The sequence below is a fragment of the Oncorhynchus clarkii genome, chromosome 13 (genome assembly GCF_045791955.1).
Source record: "Oncorhynchus clarkii lewisi isolate Uvic-CL-2024 chromosome 13, UVic_Ocla_1.0, whole genome shotgun sequence".
NCBI lineage: Eukaryota > Metazoa > Chordata > Actinopteri > Salmoniformes > Salmonidae > Oncorhynchus > Oncorhynchus clarkii.
Genome location: NC_092159.1, coordinates 64,359,629 through 64,384,628, shown reverse-complemented (window position 1 = coordinate 64,384,628; position 25,000 = coordinate 64,359,629). Strand labels below are relative to the sequence as shown.

General features: G+C 46.1%; 1 protein-coding gene across 1 annotated transcript in view; it reads right to left on the bottom strand.

Moving 5' to 3' along the window:
* The window catches only part of LOC139424106 (synaptotagmin-17-like), a 64,469-nt gene that overhangs the window by 15,622 nt on the left and 23,847 nt on the right, over positions 1–25,000 (bottom strand). The window contains exons 3-10 of the mRNA XM_071175802.1: positions 23,630–23,775; positions 13,010–13,158; positions 12,421–12,664; positions 11,930–12,083; positions 10,646–10,789; positions 8,212–8,286; positions 6,634–6,754; positions 2,326–2,481 (exon numbers count right to left, since the gene is read on the bottom strand). Coding sequence (XP_071031903.1) covers positions 2,326–2,481; positions 6,634–6,754; positions 8,212–8,286; positions 10,646–10,789; positions 11,930–12,083; positions 12,421–12,664; positions 13,010–13,158; positions 23,630–23,775 — 1,189 coding nt within the window. The remainder of the gene's footprint in view (positions 1–2,325; positions 2,482–6,633; positions 6,755–8,211; positions 8,287–10,645; positions 10,790–11,929; positions 12,084–12,420; positions 12,665–13,009; positions 13,159–23,629; positions 23,776–25,000) is intronic.

Below are 25,000 nucleotides of genomic sequence, written 5' to 3'. Positions count from 1 at the left end.
CCCCCGACATTTAGGCTGCTGCCTTTCTCAAGGCAATGACAATGACCATGGAAGGTCATGTCACATCACAAACAGATCTGGGACCAGTCTAGATACATTACAGTCTGTAGCTACACCACATTTAGAAACCTCACCACAGATCTGGGTCCAGTCTCTAGATACATTACAGTCTGTAGCTACACCACATTTAGAAACCTCACCACAGATCTGGGACCAGTCTAGATACATTATAGTCTGTAGCTACACCACATTTAGAAACCTCACCACAGATCTGGGACCAGTCTCTAGATACATTACAGTCTGTAGCTACACCACATTTAGAAACCTCACCACAGATCTGGGACCAGGCTAGATACATTACAGTCTGTAGCTACACCACATTTAGAAACCTCACCACAGATCTGGGACCAGTCTAGAAACATACAGTCTGTAGTTACACCACATTTAGAAACCTCACCACAGATCTGGGACCAGTCTAGATACATTACAGTCTGTAGCTACACCACATTTAAAAATCTCACTTTTACCACCAGGTCTAAGCTAGGCTGGCTACCGAATGAATCAATGAATGCTCAGTCTAAGCAGTAAACACAGTAGCTACTGCTGGCCAAATGAGGAGCCTAGCGACTGCCTAGAGACGGGCTAGAGATGCCCTGGCGACACCCTGGCAACCGTTGCCACGGCAATTACTCTAATTGTCAGCAGTGCGGAAGTGGCACGTTTGTGAAGGCTGTCGCCGACCCCTCTCTCTTCACATTCCTCTTTCTCTGTCTCTCTCTGTTTCGCATTCCTCTTGTTGTCTCTCTTATCTCACTTTCCTCTCTCTCCTTCGCTCTTTCCTCTCCCTCTCTCTCTCCCTCTCTCTCTCTCATCCCTCTCTCTCTGGCTCTCTCTATCCATCCCTCTCTCCTTCTCTCTCTCTCTCCATCCTTCTTCCACTTACAGTTATCTAATTGTGATGGAAAGAGGGAGAGTGATGCGAGGGAGAGAGATAGAGGGATGGAGAGATAGATAGAGAGAGAGATAGAGAGAGAGGGATGGAGAGAGAGATATGGAGAGAGGGATGGAGAGAGAGATAGAGAGAGAGGGATGGGGAGAGAGATCAAGAGAGAGATAGAGAGAGAGGGGTGGAGAGAGGGATGGAGAGAGAGAGATGGCGAGAGACAGAGCAAGAGAGATAGAGAAAGGTAAGGAGAGAGGGAGCGAGATGGAGCGAGGGAGAGAGATGGAGAGAGAGAGAGAGAGAGGTAAGGAGAGAGAGAGAGATGGAGCGAGAGAGAGAGGTAAGGAGAGAGAGAGAGAGAGGTAGAGCGAGAGGTAAGGAGAGAGGGAGAGAGAGAGATGGAGCGAGAGATGGAGAGAGATAGAGAGAGAGAGGTAGAGAGAGAGGTAAGGAGAGAGGGAGAGAGATGGAGAGATAGAGAGAGAGGTAAGGAGAGAGGGAGAGAGATGGAGAGGTAGAGAGAGAGGTAAGGAGAGAGATAGAGAGATAGAGAGGTAGAGAGAGAGGTAAGGAGAGAGGGAGAGAGATGGAGGTAAGGAGAGAGGGATGGAGCGAGAGATAGAGAGAGAGGGATGGAGAGAGAGATATAGTGAGAGGGATGGAGACTCACTCTCCCTCATCCTCTCTCTCTCTCTCTCTCTCTCTCTCCTCCCCTCCCCATCACTCCTCTCTCTCTCTCTCTCTCTCTCTCTCTCTCTGTCTCTCTCTCTCTCTCTCTCTCTAGGGGCTATACTTGTGAAGTCGAAGCTGACTTCGCAAAGGTCTTTGTGGGGGACTCTGAGGCCCCCTATTTAACCCCTCTCTCTCCTCCCCCTTCCCTCTCTCTCTCTCTCTCTCTCTCTCTCTCTCCCCCTCTCTCTCTCTCTCTGTCTCTGTCTCTGTCTCTCTCCTCCCCTCCCCATCACCTCTCCCTCTCCCTCTCCCTCTCTCTTTCTCTTTCTCTTTCCTTTCTCTCTCTCTCTCTCTCTCTCTCTCTCTCTCTCTCTCTCTGTCTCTCTCTCTCTCTCTCTCTCTAGGGGCTATACTTGTGAAGTCGAAGCTGACTTCGCAAAGGTCTTTGTGGGGGACTCTGAGGCCCCCTATTTAACCCCTCTCTCTCCTCCCCCCTTCCCTCTCTCTCTCTCTCTCTCTCTATCTCTCTCTCTCTCTCTCTCTCTCTCTCTCTCTCTCCCCCTCTCTCTCTCTCTCTGTCTCTGTCTCTGTCTCTCTCCTCCCCTCCCCATCACCTCTCCCTCTCCCTCTCCCTCTCTCTTTCTCTTTCTCTCTCTCTCTCTCTCTCTCTCTCTCTCTCTCTCTCTCCCCCCTCTCTCTCTGGGCTGTACCTGTAAATACCAGGCTGACTTCGCTGAGGTCTTCGTGGGGGACTCTGAAGCTGAACGACTCGTTGTAGAAGGGGTCGATGGTTCCTTTCATACAGGAAGTCTTCTTGGTCTTTACCAGCTTCAGCCCTGTTACCAGCTGAACCTTCACAAACGGGTCTGGAGATAGAGACAGGAAGGAAGTGAAATGTTCTGTTACCAGCTGAACCTCCACAAACGGGTCTGGGGGGGGGGAGGGGGGGGGGGTGTAGATAGAGACAGGAAGGAAGTGAAATGTTCTGTTACCAGCTGAACCTCCACGAACGGGTCTGGGGGGGAGGAGGGGGGGGGGGGGGGGGGGTAGATAGGGACAGGAAGGAAGTTAAATGTTCTGCTAGCAGGAAGTATGACGTACATGGTACCTCGTGGTGTGACATGGTGTGAAGTGGTTCCATGTGATGTCAGGTGTGTTATTCAGGTTTCTGCAGTTATTACCTGATCCCCAGGTGTGTGTCAGGTGTGTTATTCAGGTTTCTGCAGTTATTACCTGATCCCCAGGTGTGTTATTCAGGTTTCTGCAGTTATTACCTGATCCCCAGGTGTGTTATTCAGGTTTCTGCAGTTATTACCTGATCCCCAGGTGTGTGTCAGGTGTGTTATTCAGGTTTCTGCAGTTATTACCTGATCCCCAGGTGTGTGTCAGGTGTGTTATTCAGGTTTCTGCAGTTATTACCTGATCCCCAGGTGTGTGTCAGGTGTGTTATTCAGGTTTCTGCAGTTATTACCTGATCCCCAGGTGTGTTTTTCAGGTTTCTGCAGTTATTACCTGATCCCCAGGTGTGTTATTCAGGTTTCTGCAGTTATTACCTGATCCCCAGGTGTGTTATTCAGGTTTCTGCAGTTATTACCTGATCCCCAGGTGTGTGTCAGGTTTCTGCAGTTATTACCTGATCCCCAGGTGTGTGTCAGGTGTGTTATTCAGGTTTCTGCAGTTATTACCTGATCCCCAGGTGTGTGTCAGGTGTGTTATTCAGGTTTCTGCAGTTATTACCTGATCCCCAGGTGTGTTATTCAGGTTTCTGCAGTTATTACCTGATCCCCAGGTGTGTTATTCAGGTTTCTGCAGTTATTACCTGATCCCCAGGTGTGTTATTCAGGTTTCTGCAGTTATTACCTGATCCCCAGGTGTGTTATTCAGGTTTCTGCAGTTATTACCTGATCCCCAGGTGTGTGTCAGGTTTCTGCAGTTATTACCTGATCCCCAGGTGTGTGTCATGTGTGTGTCAGGTTTCTGCAGTTATTACCTGATCCCCAGGTGTGTTATGCAGGTTTCTGCAGTTATTACCTGATCCCCAGGTGTGTGTCAGGTGTGTGTCAGGTTTCTGCAGGTATTACCTGATCCCCAGGTGTGTGTCAGGTGTGTTATTCAGGTTTCTGCAGTTATTACCTGATCCCCAGGTGTGTTTTTCAGGTTTCTGCAGTTATTACCTGATCCCCAGGTGTGTTATTCAGGTTTCTGCAGTTTTTACCTGATCCCCAGGTGTGTGTCAGGTTTCTGCAGTTATTACCTGATCCCCAGGTGTGTGTCAGGTGTGTTATTCATGTTTCTGCAGTTATTACCTGATCCCCAGGTGTGTGTCAGGTGTGTTATTCAGGTTTCTGCAGTTATTACCTGATCCCCAGGTGTGTTATTCAGGTTTCTGCAGTTATTACCTGATCCCCAGGTGTGTTATTCAGGTTTCTGCAGTTATTACCTGATCCCCAGGTGTGTGTCAGGTGTGTTATTCAGGTTTCTGCAGTTATTACCTATTACCCAGGTGTGTTATTCAGGTTTCTGCAGTTATTACCTGATCCCCAGGCTGTGGTATATGAGGTGTTATTCTGGTCTCCTCAAATCAAATGTTATTCGTCACATGCTTGATAAACACCAGGTGTGGACTAACAGTGAAAAGCTGACAGGTCCTTCCCAACAATGCAAAGAGAAAGAACATGAGTAACGATAACTATATATACACGGGATACCGGTACTGAGTAATGATAACTTGGTTATATACACGGGGTACCGGTACTGAGTAATGATAACTATATATACACGGGGTACCAGTACTGAGTAATGATAACTTGGTTATATACACGGGGTACCAGTACTGAGTAATGATAACTATATATACACGGGGTACCAGTACTGAGTCAATGATAACTTGGTTATATACACAGGGTACCAGTACTGAGTCAATGATAACTTGGTTATATACACAGGGTACCAGTACCTAGTCAATGATAACTTGGCTATATACACAGGGTACCAGTACCTAGTCAATGATAACTTGGTTATATACACAGGGTACCAGTACCTAGTCAATGATAACTTGGCTATATACAAAGGGTACCAGTACTGAGTCAATGTTCAGGGGTACCTGTTAAATAAGATAGATATGTACATACAGTGCCTTGCGAAAGTATTCAGCCCCCTTGAACTTTGCGACCTTTTGCCACATTTCAGGCTTCAAACATAAAGATATAAAACTGTATTTTTTTGTGAAGAATCAACAACAAGTGGGACACAATCATGAAGTGGAACGACATTTATTGGATATTTCAAACTTTTTTAACAAATCAAAAACTGAAAATTGGGCGTGCATAATTATTCAGCCCCCTTAAGTTAATACTTTGTAGCGCCACCTTTTGCTGCGATTACAGCTGTAAGTCGCTTGGGGTATGTCTCTATCAGTTTTGCACATCGAGAGACTGAAATTTTTTCCCATTCCTCCTTGCAAAACAGCTCGAGCTCAGTGAGGTTGGATGGAGAGCATTTGTGAACAGCAGTTTTCAGTTCTTTCCACAGATTCTCGATTGGATTAAGGTCTGGACTTTGACTTGGCCATTCTAACACCTGGATATGTTTATTTTTTAACCATTCCATTGTAGATTTTGCTTTATGTTTTGGATCATTGTCTTGTTGGAAGACAAATCTCCGTCCCAGTCTCAGGTCTTTTGCAGACTCCATCAGGTTTTCTTCCAGAATGGTCCTGTATTTGGCTCCATCCATCTTCCCATCAATTTTAACCATCTTCCCTGTCCCTGCTGAAGAAAAGCAGGCCCAAACCATGATGCTGCCACCACCATGTTTGACAGTGGGGATGGTGTGTTCAGGGTGATGAGCTGTGTTGCTTTTACGCCAAACATAACGTCTTGCATTGTTGCCAAAAAGTTCAATTTTGGTTTCATCTGACCAGAGCAACTTCTTCCACGTTTGGTGTGTCTCCCAGGTGGCTTGTGGCAAACTTTAAACAACACTTTTTATGGATATCTTTAAGAAATGGCTTTCTTCTTGCCACTCTTCCATAAAGGCCAGATTTGTGCAATATACGACTGATTGTTGTCCTATGGACAGAGTCTCCCACCTCAGCTGTAGATCTCTGCAGTTCATCCAGAGTGATCATGGGCCTCTTGGCTGCATCTCTGATCAGTCTTCTCCTTGTATGAGCTGAAAGTTTAGAGGGACGGCCAGGTCTTGGTAGATTTGCAGTGGTCTGATACTCCTTCCATTTCAATATTATCGCTTGCACAGTGCTCCTTGGGATGTTTAAAGCTTGGGAAATCTTTTTGTATCCAAATCCGGCTTTAAACTTCTTCACAACAGTATCTCGGACCTGCCTGGTGTGTTCCTTGTTCTTCATGATGCTCTCTGCGCTTTTAACGGACCTCTGAGACTATCACAGTGCAGGTGCATTTATACGGAGACTTGATTACACACAGGTGTATTGTATTTATCATCATTAGTCATTTAGGTAAACATTGGATCATTCAGAGATCCTCACTGAACTTCTGGAGAGAGTTTGCTGCACTGAAAGTAAAGGGGCTGAATAATTTTGCACGCCCAATTTTCCAGTTTTTGATTTGTTAAAAAAGTTTGAAATATCCAATAAATGTCGTTCCACTTCATGATTGTGTCCCACTTGTTGTTGATTCTTCACAAAAATATAATTTTATATAACTTCATGTTTGAAGCCTGAAATGTGGCAAAAGGTCGCAAAGTTCAAGGGGGCCGAATACTTTCGCAAGGCACTGTATAACAAGGAATGAAGGGACAGATTAGTTAAGTTTAGTTTAGTTTATTAGGATCCCTAATGTTATTCAGGTACATTAGTAGGTCTGTTAGTAGCTATGTTATTAGGTATATTAGTAGGTATATTAGTAGGTATATTAGTAGGTATATTCGTAGGTATGTTAGTAGGTATGTCAGTAGGTACATTAGTAGGTATGTTAGTAGGTATGTCAGTAGGTACATTAGTAGGTATGTTAGTAGCTATGTTAGTCGGTATAGTTTACCTGATCCCTGGCACATGTCTGTCTGCAGCAGCTGCTTCGCTCTGATGATGTCAACGTTGAGTCTTCCAGCAGAGGGCAGGTAGTTGAGTGATAACAGCAGCTCTCCCAGCTCTACCTCATTCTGTTAGAAACACAAAACACTGTTGATATCACTCTGTCTGTAGATATGTCTGTCTGACTATCTCAGATAGTCGAGTGATAACAGCAACTCTGTTATCACTCGATGAGGGAGAGTGAGTCTCCATCCCTCTCACTCTATCTCTCTCTCCATCCCTCTCTCTCTATCTCTCTCTCCATCCCTCTCTCCTTGCCTCCATCTCTCTCTCTCTCTCTCTCTCTCTCTCTCTCTCTCTCTCTCTCTCTCAGAGAGAACCCAGGGTGTGTGTCTGTCTAGTAGAGCCCTCTAGTAGCCCTCTAGTAGAACCCAGGATGTGTACGTGTGTGTATAATGTTGTTCTTTAACAGCCTGTTGTTGTGGCGTTGTTGTGGTGTTGTTGTTGTTGTGGTGTTGTGGTAGTGTTGTGGTGTTGTTGTGGTGTTGTTGTTTTTGCGGGGTTGTTATGGGGTTGTTGTGGTGTCGTTGTGGTGGTGGTGTTGCTGTGGTGTTGTGGTGTTTTGGTGGTGCTGTGGTGTTGTTGTTGTGGTGGTGTTGTGGTGTTGTGTCGTGGTGTTGTTGTTGTTGTGGTATTGTGGTGTTGTGGTGGTGTTGTGGTGTTGTGGTGTTGTGTCGTGGTGTTGTTGATGTTGTGGTATTGTGGTGTTGTGGTGGTGTTGTGGTGTTGTGGTGTTGTGTCGTGGTGTTGTTGATGTTGTGGTATTGTGGTGTTGTTGTGGTGTTGTGGTGTTGTCGTGTTGTTGTGGTGTTGTGGTGTTGTGGTGTTGTGGTGTTGTTGTGGTGTTGTGGTGTTGTGGTGTTGTCGTGTTGTTGTGGTGTTGTGGTGTTGTTGTGGTGTTGTGGTGTTGTGGTGTTGTTGTGGTGTTGTGGTGGTGTTGTGGTGTTGTGGTGTTGTTGTGGTGGTGTTGTGGTGTTGTGGTGGTGTTGTGGTGGTGTTGTTGTGGTGTTGTTGTGTTCGAGGGCGATGCGTTCACCACCCTCGTGACTATAGAACAGATGTGCAGCTAGGAGAGAGTGTCAGTGTTAGTGTCACACACACACACACACACACACACACACACACACACACACACACACACACACACACACACACACACACACACACACACACACACACACACACACACACACACACACACACACACACACACACACACACACACACACAAAGTCAGTGTTGTGCCTCTCCTGGCCAATAAACAACAGATTGGGCCTCAGTGGGCCTAAAGATGACTGTATGTCTATGTAAGAGAGGCTGAGAGGAGGAGAGGAGGAGTAGGAGGAGGACGAGGGAATGAGGAGGAAGAGGAGGAGGAGGAGAGGCTGAGGAGCTTGATAACGGTTTCACATCCAAAGGGAAGAATCCACTTAGATCAATGTGTTGAACTAAGACAGTTTGTGTTGAACTAAGACACTTAGTGTGTGTTGAACTAAGACATTTAGTGTGTGTGTGTTCTTCCTACCTGAGAACTAGGTACCAGGGCCTTCCACCAATGACCACCTTTCACCAGATCAACCTCACTCAGAGGCAGCGCCACCTACCAATGAAAACACACCATTACAGAACTAATGTATCAGACAGGTATGAATGTGGCTTGCAAAATTATTCATCCCTCTTGGCATTTTTTCCTATTTTGTTGCATTACAACCTGTAATTTAAATGGATTTTTATTTTAGATTTTGTGTAATGGACATACACAAAATAGTCCAAATTGGTGAAGTAAAATTTTAAAAATTCTAAAAAAATAAGAAACGGAAAGTGGTATATTGATAAAAGACGCAAACTCAATACAATGTAAAAGTGGTTTGTGTATATGTATTCACCCCTTTGCTATGAAGCCCCTAAATAAGATCTGGTGCCACCAATTACCTTCAGAAGTCACATAATTAGTCAAATAAAGTCCACTTGTGTGCAATCTAAGTGTCACATGATCTGTCACATGATCTCAGTATATATACACCTGTTCTGAAAGGCCCCAGAGTCTGCAACGCCACTAAGCAAGGGTCACCACAAAGCAAACGGCACCATGAAGACCAAGGAGCTCTCCAAACAGGTCAGGGACAAAGTTGTGGAGAAGTACAGATCGGGGTTGGGTTATAAAAATATATCCGATACTTTGAACATCCCACAGAGCACTATTAAATCCATTATTTAAAAAAATGGAAAGAATATGGCACCACAACAAACCTGTCAAGAGAGGGCCACCCTCCAACCCCTCATCAGAGAGGCAACAAAGAGACCAAAGATAACCCCGAAGGACCTGCAAAGCTCCACAGCGGAGACTGGAATATTTGTCCATAGGACCACTTTAAGCCGTACACTCCACAGAGCTGGGCTTTATGGAAGAGTGGCCAGAAAAAAGTAAATGCTTAAAGAAAAAAATAAGCAAACACGTTTGGTGTTCGCCAAAGGAATGTGGGAGACTCCCCAAACATATGGAAGAAGGTACTCTGGTCAGATGAGACTGAAATATATATTTTTGGCCATCTAGGAAAACGCTATGTCTGGCGCAAACCCAACACTTCTCATCACCCCGAGAACACCATCCCCACAGTGAAGCATGGTGTTGGCAGCATCATGCTGTGTGGGATGGTTTTCATTGGCAGGGACTGGGAAACTGGTCATAATTGAAGAAATGATGGATGGCGCTAAACAGGGAAAGTCTTGAGGGAAACCTGTTTCAGTCTTCCAGAGATTTGAGACTGGGACGGAGATTCACCTTCCAGCAGGACAATGACCGTAAGCATACAGCTAAAGCAACACTTGAGTGGTTTATGGGGAAACATGTAAATGTCTTGGAATGGCCTAGTCAAAGCCCAGACCTCAATCCAATTGAGAATCTGTGGTAGAATCTGTGGTATGAAGAAAACCTGATGGAGTCTGCAAAAGACCTGAGACTGGGACGGAGATTTGTCTTCCAACAAGACAATGATCCAAAACATAAAGCAAAATCTACAATGGAATGGTTAAAAAATAAACATATCCAGGTGTTAGAATGGCCAAGTCAAAGTCCAGACCTGAATCCAATCGAGAATCTGTGGAAAGAACTGAAAACTGCTGTTCACAAATGCTCTCCATCCAACCTCACTGAGCTCGAGCTGTTTTGCAAGGAGGAATGGGAAAAAAAATCAGTCTCTCGATGTGCAAAACTGATAGAGACATACCCCAAGCGACTTACAGCTGTAATCACAGCAAAAGGTGGCGCTACAAAGTATTAACTTAAGGGGGCTGAATAATTTTGCACGCCCAATTTTTCAGTTTTTGATTTGTTAAAAAAGTTTGAAATATCCAATAAATGTCGTTCCACTTCATGATTGTGTCCCACTTGTTGATTCTTCACAAAAAAATACAGTTTTATATCTTTATGTTTGAAGCCTGAAATGTGGCAAAAGGTCGCAAAGTTCAAGGGGGCCAAATACTTTCGCAAGGCACTGTATATAGAGCATACAACTCTCTTTATTTTATATATCTGAGTGATTTACCCAGTAAATGACTTTAGAGTTTATATATAGAGCATACAACTCTCTTTATTTTATATAGCTGAGTGATTTACCCAGTAAATGACTTTAGAGTTTATATATAGAGCATACAACTCTCTTTATTTTATATATCTGATGGTAAAGACATCAATAAACTGTAAAAAACGTTTTACTTTTTAAAAGTAGGATGAACACAAACAATCATTGTTAAATTAAATTCAGGCTATAAGGGTGCCTAACGACAAGTCATTAGACATGTGGCGATTGTGGCGATTGTGTGGCGATTGTGTTCACATCAAACCACATCACATTTTGATACCCCTGGTATCAATACTCCACAGGATTGGTGTGTGTGTGTGGTTGTGTATGAGTGTGTGTGCGCTCGTGTGTGTTTTGTTTGTGTGGGTGGGTGTTCACCTTGCCGATGACACAGTGCCGTGAGAACTTGTCGAAGTCGACCACAGACAGCAGCAGGGTGCGGCGCTGGGCCTCCAGGAACAGAAGGTCGAAGGTGAACCGCTCCTCGAACACCGGGTTCTGTGTCTTTCTCTTCACCCCCGTCTGAAGAAGAAAAATGCTTTGTTGTCCATTTATTATTATTTTATTTTATTTAACTAGGCAAGTCAGTTAAGAACAAATTCTTATTTACAATGACGGCCTACACCAGCCAAACCCAGACGACGCTGGGCCAATTGTACACCGCACTATGGGACTTCCAATCACGGCCGGGTGTGATACAGCCTGGATTTGAACCAGGGTGCCTGTAGCACTGAGATGCAGTGCCTTACTTAGACCGCTGTGCCAAGGTGAGGGGGGCCCATTAACTTACAGAGAATGGAAATGTGTATTTATGCTGACAAGACTGAAAGCAATGAGGCTGAAAGCAATGAGGCTGAAAGCAACGAGGCTGAAAGCAATGAGGCTGAAAGAAACGAGGCTGAAAGCAATGAGGCTGAAAGCAATGAGGCTGAAAGCAATGAGGCTGAAAGCAACGAGACTGAAAGCAATGAGGCTGAAAGCAACAAGGCTGAAAGCAACGAGGCTGAAAGAAACGAGGCTGAAAGCAACGAGGCTGAAAGCAACGAGGCTGAAAGCAATGAGGCTGAAAGCAATGAGGCTGAAAGTAATGAGGCTGAAAGCAACGATGCTGAAAGTAATGAGGCCGAAAGCAATGAGGCTGCGCCCCTGGAGCAATTCTTCTAGGTATGGTTAAGTGCTTTGCTCAAGGGCACAACAGCAGGCAATGGAATCTAGGATACTGATGCCAGCAACCCTCCAGTTGACAGCTCACTCCACACCAGATTTTTTCAGTCAGAGCTGGGATTCAAACCAGCAACCCTCCAGTTGACAGCTCACTCCACACCAGATTTTTCCAGTCAGAGCTGAGATTCAAACCAGCAACCCTCCAGTTGACAGCTCACTCCACACCAGATTTTTCCAGTCAGAGCTGGGATTCAAACCAGCAACCCTCCAGTTGACAGCTCACTCCACACCAGATTTTTCCAGTCAGAGCTGGGATTCAAACCAGCAACCCTCCAGTTGACAGCTCACTCCACACCAGATTTTTCCAGTCAGAGCTGGGATTCAAACCAGCAACCCTCCAGTTGACAGCTCACTCCACACCAGATTTTTCCAGTCAGAGCTGGGATTCAAACCAGCAACCCTCCAGTTGCAGGACCGCTTCTCTAACCGCTAAGCTACCTGCCGGGAGTTCTTGTGGTCCGGCAGCAGGCTGATCTTGACGTATGGGTTGGAGTGGGCCATGTCCTGGCGGGCTCCATCACAGGTCAGAGGTGGGGGCAGGTCGCGAGCCTCAATGACCCTAACGCCCAGGTGGCCGTTGATTAGGTCATACCTGAGAGGAGAGGAGGGGGATGGGAGGAAGGGAGGGAGAGAGAGGGAGGGGGATGATGAGAGGGAGAGAGAGGGAGAGACAAAGACAGAGAGAGAGAGAGAGAGAGAGAGAAAGAGAGAGAGAGAGAGAGAGTGAGAGAGAGAGAGAGGAGATTGGGATGATCAGAGGGACACGAAGAAAATAAAAATCAGATGAATGAGTGTTTTTCTCATTTTCCTGTATTTATTTCTAGACCTGGGGAAGTGTACATGCTGCTTATAGGAAAGCAGCTGATTACTATAATTCTGATTCTGAAACATAAAATATATAATACAACGTATAAAAGAGAAAACATTACTGTGTGCTGAAGTGAAGCATGCCCAGTTGGTATCGTAGCAGAATCTCCTCGTCTGTTAGCGAGTCCACGTCGTCTCCGGATGAGTCCAGAGAGTAGAGGCGTGGCTCCAACTTCCTGAAGTAGTCATCCGGAGGGGGCTGGGGTCGACGCAGCGGCTGGATCACCTCCTTCCTGGGGCCCATGGCCCAGAACTCAATGGGTTTCACATCAACCAGCGGAGAGCTGGGCCTGCGGGCGTCTAGACCTGGGGGAGGGGAGGGGGTTAATAGAGGAGAATATAGATCAAGGAGAAAAGAGAGGGAGAGAGGAGAGGGGAACGAAGAAGTTAATTAAATATGTTTTTTGATTCAGTGGTTCTTAGTAGTTCAGTGTTTCATCCAGTGGTTCTAAGTGGTTAATTGGTTCAGTGATTCAGTATTTAATTCAATAATTCATTGGTTCAGTGATTCAGTGTTTAATTCAGTAGTTTAGTTGTTAATTGGTTCAGTGGTTCAGTGGTTAAGAGTTTGATTCAGAGAGTCAGTGGTTCAGTATTTGATTCAGTAGTTAAGTGGTTAATTGGTTCAGTGTTTGATTCAGTTGTTCTTACTGGAGAGTTGTCGGACCAGGCTGAAGGTGGATCGGGACATCTCTGAGCTGGAACGTCTCCGGGTCGGAATTCTGTCCTGCGGTATTGCCATGGAGTCAACATGAGTGACCCCGGTATCAGTGTCCTTCTCATCCACACACTCGTTCACTCTGAGACGGAGAGAGAGAGAAACAGAGGGAGAGGGAGAGAGGGAGAGAGAAAGACAGGGAGAGAGAGAGAAACAGAGGGAGAGGGAGAGAGGGAGAGAGAAATAGAGGGAGAGGGAGAGAGGCAGACAGAGAGAAAAACTTAAACCTTGATCTACCACAGGTGGTCCATGGCCAGATCTCCCCCCCAAATAATACATTTACATTTGTTTATGAATATTACAAACAACAACAGATTAAACTCTTATTGGCCAAGGGATACGTGAAATACGTTTAGAGGGTGTAATAGAATGCAGTACAATGTGATATTGTTAATTTACAAGATTCTGTTCTTAACCCTGGGCAACATGGGCCTGGGAGGCTCACAGAGATATTAGTATCCACAGTATTCTGTTCTTAACCCTGGCTAACATGGGCCTAGGAGGCTCACAGAGATATTAGTATCCACAGTATTCTGTTCTTAACCCTGGGCACCATGGGCCTGGGAGGCTCACAGGGATATTAGTATCCACAGTATTCTGTTCTTAACCCTGGGCAACATGGGCCTGGGAGGCTCACAGGGATATTAGTATCCACAGTATTCTGTTCTTAACCCTGGGCAACATGGGCCTGGGAGGCTCACAGAGATATTAGTATCCACAGTATTCTGTTCTTAACCCTGGGCAACATGGGCCTGGGAGGCTCACAGAGATATTAGTATCCACAGTATTCTGTTCTTAACCCTGGGCAACATGGGCCTGGGAGGCTCACAGAGATATTAGTATCCACAGTATTCTGTTCTTAACCCTGGGCAACATGGGCCTGGGAGGCTCACAGGGATATTAGTATCCAAAGTATTCTGTTCTTAACCCTGGGCAACATGGGCCTGGGAGGCTCACAGGGATATTAGTATCCACAGTATTCTGTTCTTAACCCTGGGCAACATGGGCCTGGGAGGCTCACAGGGATATTAGTATCCACAGTATTCTGTTCTTAACCCTGGGAAACATGGGCCTGGGAGGCTCACAGAGATATTAGTATCCACAGTATTCTGTTCTTAACCCTGGGCAACATGGGCCTGGGAGGCTCACAGAGATATTAGTATCCACAGTATTCTGTTCTTAACCCTGGGCAACATGGGCCTGGGAGGCTCACAGAGATATTAGTATCCACAGTATTCTGTTCTTAACCCTGGGCAACATGGGCCTGGGAGGCTCACAGAGATATTAGTATCCACAGTATTCTGTTCTTAACCCTGGGCAACATGGGCCTGGGAGGCTCACAGAGATATTAGTATCCACAGTATTCTGTTCTTAACCCTGGGCAACATGGGCCTGGGAGGCTCACAGGGATATTAGTATCCACAGTATTCTGTCCTTAACCCTGGGCAACATGGGCCTGGGAGGCTCACAGGGATATTAGTATCCACAGTATTCTGTTCTTAACCCTGGGCAACATGGGCCTGGGAGGCTCACAGGGATATTAGTATCCACAGTATTCTGTTCTTAACCCTGGGCAACATGGGCCTGGGAGGCTCACAGAGATATTAGTATCCACAGTATTCTGTTCTTAACCCTGGGCAACATGGGCCTGGGAGGCTCACAGGGATATTAGTATCCACAGTATTCTGTTCTTAACCCTGGGCAACATGGGCCTGGGAGGCTCACAGGGATATTAGTATCCACAGTATTCTGTTCTTAACCCTGGGCAACATGGGCCTGGGAGGCTCACAGGGATATTAGTATCCACAGTATTCTGTTCTTAACCCTGGGCAACATGGGCCTGGGAGGCTCACAGGGATATTAGTATCCACAGTATTCTGTTCTTAACCCTGGGCAACATGGGCCTGGGAGGCTCACAGGGATATTAGTATCCACAGTATTCTGTTCTTAACCCTGGGCAACATGGGCCTGGGAGGCTCACAGGGATATTAGTATCCACAGTATTCTGTTCTTAACCCTGGGCAACATGGGCCTGGGAGGCTCACAGGGATATTAGTATCCACAGTATTCTGTTCTTAACCCTGGGCAACATGGGCCTGGGAGGCTCACAGGGATATTAGTATTCACAGTATTCTGTTCTTAACCCTGGGCAACATGGGCCTGGGAGGCTCACAGAGATATTAGTATCCACAGTATTCTGTTCTTAACCCTGGGCAACATGGGTCTGGGAGGCTCACAGAGATATTAGTATCCACAGTATTCTGTTCTTAACCCTGGGCAACATGGGCCTGGGAGGCTCACAGGGATATTAGTATCCACAGTATTCTGTTCTTAACCCTGGGCAACATGGGCCTGGGAGGCTCACAGAGATATTAGTATCCACAGTATTCTGTTCTTAACCCTGGGCAACATGGGCCTGGGAGGCTCACAGGGATATTAGTATCCACAGTATTCTGTTCTTAACCCTGGGCAACATGGGCCTGGGAGGCTCACAGGGATATTAGTATCCACAGTATTCTGTTCTTAACCCTGGGCAACATGGGCCTGGGAGGCTCACAGAGATATTAGTATCCACGGTATTCTGTTCTTAACCCTGGGCAACATGGGCCTGGGAGGCTCACAGGGATATTAGTATCCACGGTATTCTGTTCTTAACCCTGGGCAACATGGGCCTGGGAGGCTCACAGAGATATTAGTATCCACAGTATTCTGTTCTTAACCCTGGGCAACATGGGCCTGGGAGGCTCACAGAGATATTAGTATCCACAGTATTCTGTTCTTAACCCTGGGCAACATGGGCCTGGGAGGCTCACAGAGATATTAGTATCCACAGTATTCTGTTCTTAACCCTGGGCAACATTGGCCTGGGAGGCTCACAGAGATATTAGTATCCACAGTATTCTGTTCTTAACCCTGGGCAACATGGGCCTGGGAGGCTCACAGAGATATTAGTATCCACAGTATTCTGTTCTTAACCCTGGGCAACATGGGCCTGGGAGGCTCACAGAGATATTAGTATCCACAGTATTCTGTTCTTAACCCTGGGCAACATGGGCCTGGGAGGCTCACAGAGATATTAGTATCCACAGTATTCTGTTCTTAACCCTGGGCAACATGGGCCTGGGAGGCTCACAGAGATATTAGTATCCACAGTATTCTGTTCTTAACCCTGGGCAACATGGGCCTGGGAGGCTCACAGAGATATTAGTATCCACAGTATTCTGTTCTTAACCCTGGGCAACATGGGCCTGGGAGGCTCACAGGGATATTAGTATCCACAGTATTCTGTTCTTAACCCTGGGCAACATGGGCCTGGGAGGCTCACAGGGATATTAGTATCCACAGTATTCTGTTCTTAACCCTGGGCAACATGGACCTGGGAGGCTCACAGAGATATTAGTATCCACAGTATTCTGTTCTTAACCCTTGGCAACATGGGCCTGGGAGGCTCACAGAGATATTAGTATCCACAGTATTCTGTTCTTAACCCTGGGCAACATGGGCCTGGGAGGCTCACAGAGATATTAGTATCCACAGTATTCTGTTCTTAACCCTGGGCAACATGGGCCTGGGAGGCTCACAGAGATATTAGTATCCACAGTATTCTGTTCTTAACCCTGGGCAACATGGGCCTGGGAGGCTCACAGAGATATTAGTATCCACAGTATTCTGTTCTTAACCCTGGGCAACATGGGCCTGGGAGGCTCACAGGGATATTAGTATCCACAGTATTCTGTTCTTAACCCTGGGCAACATGGGCCTGGGAGGCTCACAGGGATATTAGTATCCACAGTATTCTGTTCTTAACCCTGGGCAACATGGGCCTGGGAGGCTCACAGGGATATTAGTATCCACAGTATTCTGTTCTTAACCCTGGGCAACATGGGCCTGGGAGGCTCACAGAGATATTAGTATCCACAGTATTCTGTTCTTAACCCTGGGCAACATGGGCCTGGGAGGCTCACAGAGATATTAGTATCCACAGTATTCTGTTCTTAACCCTGGGCAACATGGGCCTGGGAGGCTCACAGAGATATTAGTATCCACAGTATTCTGTTCTTAACCCTGGGCAACATGGGCCTGGGAGGCTCACAGAGATATTAGTATCCACAGTATTCTGTTCTTAACCCTGGGCAACATGGGCCTGGGAGGCTCACAGGGATATTAGTATCCACAGTATTCTGTTCTTAACCCTGGGCAACATGGGCCCGGGAGGCTCACAGGGATATTAGTATCCACAGTATTCTGTTCTTAACCCTGGGCAACATGGGCCTGGGAGGCTCACAGGGATATTAGTATCCACAGTATTCTGTTCTTAACCCTGGGCAACATGGGCCTGGGAGGCTCACAGAGATATTAGTATCCACAGTATTCTGTTCTTAACCCTGGGCAACATGGGCCTGGGAGGCTCACAGAGATATTAGTATCCACAGTATTCTGTTCTTAACCCTGGGCAACATGGGCCTGGGAGGCTCACAGAGATATTAGTATCCACAGTATTCTGTTCTTAACCCTGGGCAACATGGGCCTGGGAGGCTCACAGAGATATTAGTATCCACAGTACTCCACCAATTATCCATTTTTCAACTCAATACTTCTTGTATTCTCTATTTTCTTTGTTTAATTTGTTTCAACATAAATGCGCTGTAATGTTCTGATTAGGAGAGGGTCCCTGATGAATTTGCATCAGTCACAAAAGGGGTCAGAACCCCTTATCTACCACACATTGGTGGTACCTGCCAACTCAGAGGATGGAGCTCCTCTGAGTCCACGTGAAGGACCAGAAACACGTGTTATTGGCTAATGTGGTTGAAATGTTCCTTATCCTTCAAATGGGGAAATCAGACAGCTATACAACAACGACGACATCATCATCAAGTACTCTCTGTGTGTGTGTGTGTGTGTGTGTGTGTGTGTGTGTGTGTGTGTGTGTGTGTGTGTGTGTGTGTGTGTGTATGTGTGGGTGTGTGTCTGTATGTGTGTGTGTGTGTGTGTGTGTGTGTGTGTGTGTGTGTGTGTGTGTGCGTGCTAACGACTTTCTGGCAGGATGAACTGCCATGGCGATAGTGATACTTCTGTAAACACAGCTGTCTGCATCTCAAAGGGGTGGCAGTGAGCCTAGTGGTCAGCGTGGGGTCAGGAACCCAAAGGTCACGAACTCGCCTAGCGGTTAGCGCGTGGGGTCAGGAACCCAAAGGTCACGAGCTCGCCTAGCGGTCAGCGCGCGGGGTCAGGAACCCAAAGGTCACGAACTCGCCTAGCGGTCAGCGCGTGGGGTCAGGAACCCAAAGGTCACGAGCTCGCATAGCGGTCAGCGTGGGGTCAGGAACCCAAAGGTCACGAGCTCGCCTAGCGGTCAGCACGCGGGGTCAGGAACCCAAAGGTCACGAACTCGCCTAGCGGTCAGCGCGTGGGGTCAGGAACCCAAAGGTCACGAGCTCGCCTAGCGGTCAGCGCGTGGGGTCAGGAACCAAAAGATCACGAGCTCGCCTAGCGGTCAGCGCGTGGGGCCAGGAACCCAAAGGTCACGAGCTCGCCTAGCGGTCAGCGCGTGGGGCCAGGAACCCAAAGGTCACGAGCTCGCCTAGCGGTCAGCGTGGGGTCAGGAACACAAAGGTCACGAACTCGCCTAGCGGTCAGCGCGTGGTGCCAGGAACCCAAAGGTCACGAGCTCGAGTCGTCGAGCCAACAAGAAGAAAAATCTGTCAATGTGCCCTTGCGCATACATGAGAAAAAGTAAAGATACCTTAATAGAAAATGCCTTAAGTAAAGTTATATTTGAGTAAAAGTATTTGGTTTTAAATGTACTTAAGGTACAACATTGAAATCTAAGTGCTTTATCAAAAATAGAAATAAAATCAGAACGCAGCGTCTTCGGGGAGGATTTCTGTGTTTAGAAAGTGACATGTCTTGAAGACTTGAGGGCTGACAAGTAGTACTTTAAAATAGTTTTACTGAATGACTTTGCACGACTGCACTTAACCCTAATTGCTCCAGGGTCGCCGTTGATAACGGCTGGTCCTGGCAGAGGGGGAGTTGGGACATGCAAAAAAACACATTTTAAATGTGGACAAATATAAGCACGCCCCCTTATTATGTAATGGGACCCAGCCACTATGCTGCTGATGTAGAATATCTCTAATAACTACTGACACTTTATATTAGAATATCTCTAATAACTACTGACACTTTATGTCAGAATATCTCTAATAACTACTGACACTTTATATTAGAATATCTCTAATAACTACTGACAATTTATATCAGAATATCTCTAATAATACTGACACTTTATATCAGAATATCTCTAATAACTACTGACACTTTATATCAGAATATCTCTAATAACTACTGACACTTTATATTAGAATATCTCTAATAACTACTGACACTTTATATTAGAATATCTCTAATAACTACTGACAATTTATATCAGAATATCTCTAATAATACTGACACTTTATATCAGAATATCTCTAATAATACTGACACTTTATATCAGAATATCTCTAATAACTACTGACACTTTATATTAGAATATCTCTAATAACTACTGACACTTTATATTAGAATATCTCTAATAACTACTGACAATTTATATCAGAATATCTCTAATAATACTGACACTTTATATTAGAATATCTCTAATAACTACTGACACTTTATATTAGAATATCTCTAATAACTACTGACAATTTATATCAGAATATCTCTAATAATACTGACACTTTATATTAGAATATCTCTAATAACTACTGACACTTTATATTAGAATATCTCTAATAACTACTGACACTTTATATTAGAATATCTCTAATAACTACTGACACTTTATATCAGAATATCTCTAATAACTACTGACAATTTATATTAGAATATCTCTAATAACTACTGACACTTTATGTCAGAATATCTCTAATAAATTCTGACAATTTATATCAGAATATCTCTAATAACTACTGACACTTTATATTAGAATATCTCTAATAACTACTGACACTTTATGTCAGAATATCTCTAATAACTACTGACACATTCTATTAGTGAGCCAGGTCCTTCTGTAGGAACAGACATAACTTCTCCTGATGACAGGTCCTTCTGTAGGAACAGACATAACTTCTCCCGATGACAGGTCCTTCTGTAGGAACAGACACATCTTCTCCTGATGACATGCTCTTCTGTAGGAACAGACACATCTTCTCCTGATGACAGGTCCTTCTGTAGGAACAGACACATCTTCTCCTGATGACAGGTCCATGTCCTTCTGTAGGAACAGACACATCTTCTCCTGATGACAGGTCATTCTGTAGGAACAGACACATCTTCTCCTGATGACAGGTCCTTCTGTAGGAACAGACACATCTTCTCCTGATGACAGGTCCTTCTGTAGGAACAGACGCATCTTCTCCTGATGACAGGTCCATGTCCTTCTGTAGGAACAGACACATATTCTCCTGATGACAGGTCCATGTCCTTCTGTAGGAACAGACACATCTTCTCCTGATGACAGGTCCTTCTGTAGGAACAGACACATCTTCTCCTGATGACAGGTCCTTCTGTAGGAACAGACACATCCTCTCCTGATGACAGGTCCTTCTGTAGGAACAGACACATCTTCTCCTGATGACAGGTCCTTCTGTAGGAACAGACACATCCTCTCCTGATGACAGGTCATTCTGTAGGAACAGACGCATCTTCTCCTGATGACAGGTCCATGTCCTTCTGTAGGAACAGACACATCTTCTCCCGATGACAGGTCATTCTGTAGGAACAGACGCATCTTCTCCTGATGACAGGTCCATGTCCTTCTGTAGGAACAGACGCATCTTCTCCTGATGACAGGTCCATGTCCTTCTGTAGGAACAGACGCATCTTCTCCTGATGACAGGTCCATGTCCTTCTGTAGGAACAGACGCATCTTCTCCTGATGACAGGTCCATGTCCTTCTGTAGGAACAGACGCATCTTCTCCTGATGACAGGTCCATGTCCTTCTGTAGGAACAGACGCATCTTCTCCTGATGACAGGTCCATGTCCTTCTGTAGGAACAGACGCATCTTCTCCTGATGACAGGTCCATGTCCTTCTGTAGGAACAGACGCATCTTCTCCTGATGACAGGTCCATGTCCTTCTGTAGGAACAGACGCATCTTCTCCTGATGACAGGTCCATGTCCTTCTGTAGGAACAGACGCATCTTCTCCTGATGACAGGTCCATGTCCTTCTGTAGGAACAGACGCATCTTCTCCTGATGACAGGTCCATGTCCTTCTGTAGGAACAGACGCATCTTCTCCTGATGACAGGTCCATGTCCTTCTGTAGGAACAGACGCATCTTCTCCTGATGACAGGTCCATGTCCTTCTGTAGGAACAGACGCATCTTCTCCTGATGACAGGTCCATGTCCTTCTGTAGGAACAGACGCATCTTCTCCTGATGACAGGTCCATGTCCTTCTGTAGGAACAGACGCATCTTCTCCTGATGACAGGTCCATGTCCTTCTGTAGGAACAGACGCATCTTCTCCTGATGACAGGTCCATGTCCTTCTGTAGGAACAGACGCATCTTCTCCTGATGACAGGTCCATGTCCTTCTGTAGGAACAGACGCATCTTCTCCTGAGAGGAATCTGCACAAACATGTTTTACTCATTTGATTGTTTCCCTCCCTCCCTCCCTCCCTCCCTCCCTCCCTCCCTCCCTCCCTCCCTCCCTCCCTCCCTCCCCCTCTCTCTCTCTCTCTCTCTCTCTCTCTCTCTCTCTCTCTCTCTCTCTCTCTCTCTCTCTCTCTCTCTCTCTCTCTCTCTCTCTCTCTCTCTCTCCTTCCTTCCTTCCTTCCTTCCTTCCTTCCATCCATCCATCCATTCATCCCTACCATCCCTTCCTCATTCCCTCCCTTCTTTCTGTTTGTCAGGACATATAATTCTAGTCCTCTGGACTTTGTACTGGACACCTAATTCCCAGCCATTCCTTGGGGATCATCAAGGACCCTTTGTGTCCATGGCGACAGCTGGCAGGGAGATAGTTGTCAAGGTAACAGGGCAATCTAAAACACATGGATTTAGGAGAGGAGGGAGGGAGAAGCGGAGAGGAGAGGAGAGGAGAGGAGAGGAGAGGAGAGGAGAGGAGAGGAGAGGAGAAGAGAGGAGAAGAGAAGAGGGAAATGAACTTAGGTGAAACCAATAGAGAGTGGGGGTGGGTGGAGGGGGACAGAGACACCTCATGTTTTAATAAGAGTCAATAGGCCTCTGGTCAAATAAGTGCACTATTTAGGAACTAGTGTTTCATTTGGGAGGAAGACTGAGTCTCCATGATAGTAAACATGTTACTACTGGTATATGGTCTGTATCTCAGACTGAGTCTCCATGATAGTAAACAGGTACTGGTATATGGGCTGTATCTCAGACTGAGTCTCCATGATAGTAAACAGGTACTGGTATATGGGCTGTATCTCAGACTGAGTCTCCATGATAGTAAACAGGTACTGGTATATGGTCTGTATCTCAGACTGAGTCTCCATGATAGTCAACAGGTACTGGTATATGGTCTGTATCTCAGACTGAGTCTCCATGATAGTAAACAGGTACTGGTATATGGTCTGTATCTCAGACTGAGTCTCCATGATAGTAAACAGGTACTGGTATAAAGTCTGTATCTCAGACTGAGTCTCCATGATAGTAAACAGATATGGTCTGTAACATGCTATGTGGTTCCTACTCCTGAGAGACAACAGTATCGGTACAGTGTGTGTGTCTCCAACATGTCTATCTTAATCAGTAGAGCAATGCTTCAGCCAGACCTTTGGTCTTTGTCACACACACACCCTCTCAACCACAGAATGAGCTCACCCAGAGTGCTGACGTCAACATCAGGTCCCTAGAGAGACTAGCAGAACATGGAGGTTGGACTGTTCCATTACAGCACAGAACAGGGGGGTTGGACTGTTCCATTACACCACAGAACAGGGGGTTTGGACTGTTCCATTACACCACAGAACAGGGGGGTTGGACTGTTCAATAACAGCACAGAACAGGGGGGTTGGACTGTTCCATTACACCACAGAACAGGGGGGGTTTGAACTGTTCCATTACACCACAGAACGGGGGGGTTGGACTGTTCCATTACACCACAGAACACGGGGGTTGGGCTGTTCCATTACACCACAGAACAGGGGGTTTGGATTGTTCCATTACACCACAGAACAGGGGGGTTGGACTGTTCCATTACAGCACAGAACAGGGGGGTTTGGACTGTTCCATTACAGCACGGAACAGGGGGCATTGAAAGACCTGGTAACAATCTGTAATGATGATTGACTATATCCACAGATCTGTTGGAATAGGTTTAAAAGTGTATCCTTCTACTTCCTGAGACTGATCTAACACAACTGGACAAGTGAACGTTGTGGGCATGTGGGCATGTGTGCGTGAGTGTGCTTTCGTTCATGCGTGTCTGTTTGTGTGTGTGTGTGTCTGTGCGGTCGTCCGTCCGTTTGTGCGCTTAAGTGTGTGTCCATGCATGTGTGTGTGTGTGTGTGTGTGTGTGTGTGTTAACTCACAGCCAGGAGGGGGTCTGAGCAGGGAAGGGTCCCAGTATCTCCACCTCCTCATCACTGGGCGGAAAGCAGCACTCCCAACACCACAACAGACATGAGCGACACGACCACCGACACAATAGACAGTCAGTTAGCCTGGCCAGCACACCCTATAGAGAGAGAGAAGAGAGAGGAGAGAGAAAGAGAGAAGAGAAAAAGAAGAGAGAGAGAGAGAGAGAGAGAGAGAGAGAGAGAGAGAGAGAGAGAGAGAGAGAGAGAGAGAAGAGAGAGGAGAGAGAAAGAGTAAAGAGATAAGAGAGAAGAGAGGAGAGAGAGAGAGAGAGAAGAGAGAGAAAGAGAGAGAAAGAGAGAGAAAGAGAGAAGAGAGAAGAGAGAGAAAGAGACAAAAGAGAGAGAGAGAGAGAGAGAGAGAGAGAGAGAGAGAGAGAGAGAGAGAGAAGAGATGTGAGAGAAAGAGAGAAGAGAGAAGAGAAGAGAAAGAGAAAGAGAGAGAGAGAGAGAGAGAGAGAGGGAGAGAGAGAGAGAGAAGAGAGAGGAGAGAAAGAAAGAGAAGAGAGAAGAGAGAAGAGAAAGAGAAAGCGAGAGACAGAGAGAGAGAGAGAGGAAGCAAGCGATTCCCAAACATTCCATAACAAAGCCATCACCTACAGATAGATAAACCTGGAGAAGAGTCCTCTAAGCAAGCTGGTCCTGGGGCTCAGTCCACAGACCCCCAGGACCAGTGGAGGTTCTAGCTTGTATGGCTCCCTGGGCGAACCCCCCACTCCCCAAAAAAACCCACAAATAAAAGTCAATTGCACAAATTTCAGAGGAGGAACACAAATATCCTCCCTCCTTCCCTCCTCTCTCTCCCCCTCCTTCATTCTCTTCCCTCCCTCCTCCCCTCTCCAACTGATGATTACTACTGAGAATCTCATCTATCATCCCTGAGCTTCCACTTCTTCCACACTCTGACGTCACCTACGAAGGAAAGGGCCTGGATGACAGCGTTGTCGGCAGTTAAATGCAACAACCACAACACTACTTATAGAAAACAATCTATTAAATATGTTTTTTGGACACTGTAATTTGTTAGCATGATTAGCACGGTGTTTTTTGTTTATGGTAGACGCAGCTTGTTTGCCATTCGCTAATCAGCATTGTCAGTGAGTTCAAAGCATGTGAATGCATCCAACTGGTTTTTTCCTCCATCACAACAGGTAATTACCACCTTCCCACTCGGTTATGAACACAGCATCACACATGATGACTCATCTCAGCACAACTCCCTGACGTCATCAGCGTGCGCCCACAATACACATCAAAGTTCTTTTCCATTTCCCTTTCCACAGTCCTATTTTGACTTGGTAAACATCCTCATTCCCTGTTGCAATC